At 28.8% G+C, this 2,033-nt stretch overlaps 1 protein-coding gene across 1 annotated transcript in view; it reads left to right on the top strand.

Moving 5' to 3' along the window:
* Positions 1–608, top strand: part of LOC108578392 (trafficking protein particle complex subunit 12) — a 1,687-nt gene extending 1,079 nt beyond the window's left edge. The window contains exon 1 of the mRNA XM_017941715.1: positions 1–608. This exon is cut by the window's left edge and continues 1,079 nt beyond it. Coding sequence (XP_017797204.1) covers positions 1–608 — 608 coding nt within the window.
* The last annotated feature ends 1,425 nt before the right edge of the window (positions 609–2,033 follow it).

Below are 2,033 nucleotides of genomic sequence, written 5' to 3'. Positions count from 1 at the left end.
AGGATGCTATACGATTGTGGAAAAGCAGAAGATCTAGAGTCCTTATATCTATTACTAACTGTGCAGTTAGTATGAAAAATTATGTATTAGCCATAGATATATTAGAGAAACTATGTGAATCTGCAGATTGGACAGCTGAGCAATTAGATGGACTGAAAGCTAGTATAGGCAGATTATACCTATTTCTGGGAGATGTTTCAGCAGCAGAAAAATTCCTGAATAATTTACCCAAAAAAGATGGTGGTCCAACTGTTAGAGAGTTGATGGACAAAGGCTTAATGGCAGTTGCTCATAATTCTTTTCATCATGCATATAAATGTTTTCAGGTTGCAAAAGGATTGGATCCATCAAATATCGCGTTAGTCAACAATATGGCTGTTTGTCTTTTATATACAGGTCAGTTGAAAGCAGCAGTACATTTGTATGAAAGTATGATTACAATAGACCCTGTAAAAAGTTTACAAGAACCTGTCTTATTAAATGTATGTACTTCGTATGAATTGCACACAACACATTGTAAACAATCGAAATTACATTTATTAAGTCAATTGGACAGGTATAAAGGAGATGCTGTAGATATACAGTGCTTGAAACTTCCTCTAAATTAAAACTACTTAATTTGTCAATGTACAGTATATGATAGGCAGAAAATGAAACTGTAAATCTGTTATTTAATTATAAAAATGATTGCATAAAGCAATGTATAAATTTTATCAATAAAAATCGATTTCAATCGTGTTTTTAATATTTTTAATATTCCATTTGTTATATTTTTCTTTTGTCTGAAGATGCTAATATTTCGTTATCATTATAACTTCTACGATATTTTTTCAATTAAAATACTGCATTACTATAATCACAGACGAGGTACAGAATAAACCTATCAACCAGCGCATTTTTTGCCATGTCACGGGGGCTCTAGGGCCCCTTTACCATTTTCGTGTCACTTTCAACGTTATCGATCAGCATAGAATAAGATTACATTATTAATAGTGGTTGAAATTAAAATGAAATATAAATATGAAATTACAAATAAAGTATAAGATAGGATATCTTATAAATTCATTAAATCTGGATAAATCCTGAAATCCGCTGGAATACTTCGAAAATTACGAAAAAATAGTGTCGAGAATGTAAGTGCTAAAGCAGCATAACTTATTCATTTATTAATGCTTATATTTTAGTTTCAAGTCCTTTAATTGAAGAATAATTATTGTTTCTTGTTAAATAACAATTTAGATTGTAGTCTATAATTATAGGAAATATTAAATAAATGTGTTGCACGATTTAACTTTATAAAACAGCTTAATTTCAACATCTTATAATCACGCATATTTTCATTGGAAGAATTTCATTTGGGGATTGTAACAAAGACCAGAGGGATTGTGCTGCTCAGTCTGCCGTCAGCGTTCAAAGCGGAAGGGTCGAGATCATCCTTAGGAACGAAGTATAACAGGTTAGTTGATTTTTTAAATAGAAATTCGTTGAATTTTTCACTTTTAATATTAGTTATTGTAAATTAGAGCATAATTGCATGTAGTAAGCAGTTTAAAATTTGTATTTATAATAAATTTTGTATTGTTTCGACGTTACTAGTAATGTAGGTAGTGAAATAATGTTTCTGCTTCATTTTTAAGTACTTTGATTATAGAATAAGTAGTGTTTCTTGTTAAATAACAATTTAGATAATTGTTTATGATTATTGTAAGTCTTAAATAATATTATCGTACGCTTTAACTTGATAAAACAGCTGAATATATTAATTTTCCTTTGAATTAACCATTGAATTCAATAAATTAGTCGGAAATTGTATATAACTTTTATTAAAAATTAGAAAAATTAATGTTCTTTGCGTATGAATTACAGATGGACCTTCCAGGACACCCTCGAAATCAAGGAAAGGAATAAACATCAGGAAAACTGAAGAAATGCAACTATTTGTTAATAAATCAATTATTTATTGTGAAATTATTGTTTAAAATGTATATTACAAAAGGTTACAATATACCAGTATTATTTTACAGCATTTTACA

Source organism: Habropoda laboriosa, unplaced genomic scaffold, assembly GCF_001263275.1.
Source record: "Habropoda laboriosa isolate 0110345459 unplaced genomic scaffold, ASM126327v1 scaffold5, whole genome shotgun sequence".
NCBI lineage: Eukaryota > Metazoa > Arthropoda > Insecta > Hymenoptera > Apidae > Habropoda > Habropoda laboriosa.
Note: the sequence above shows the minus strand (reverse complement) of the source record. Positions and strands in the feature narration are given on the sequence as shown.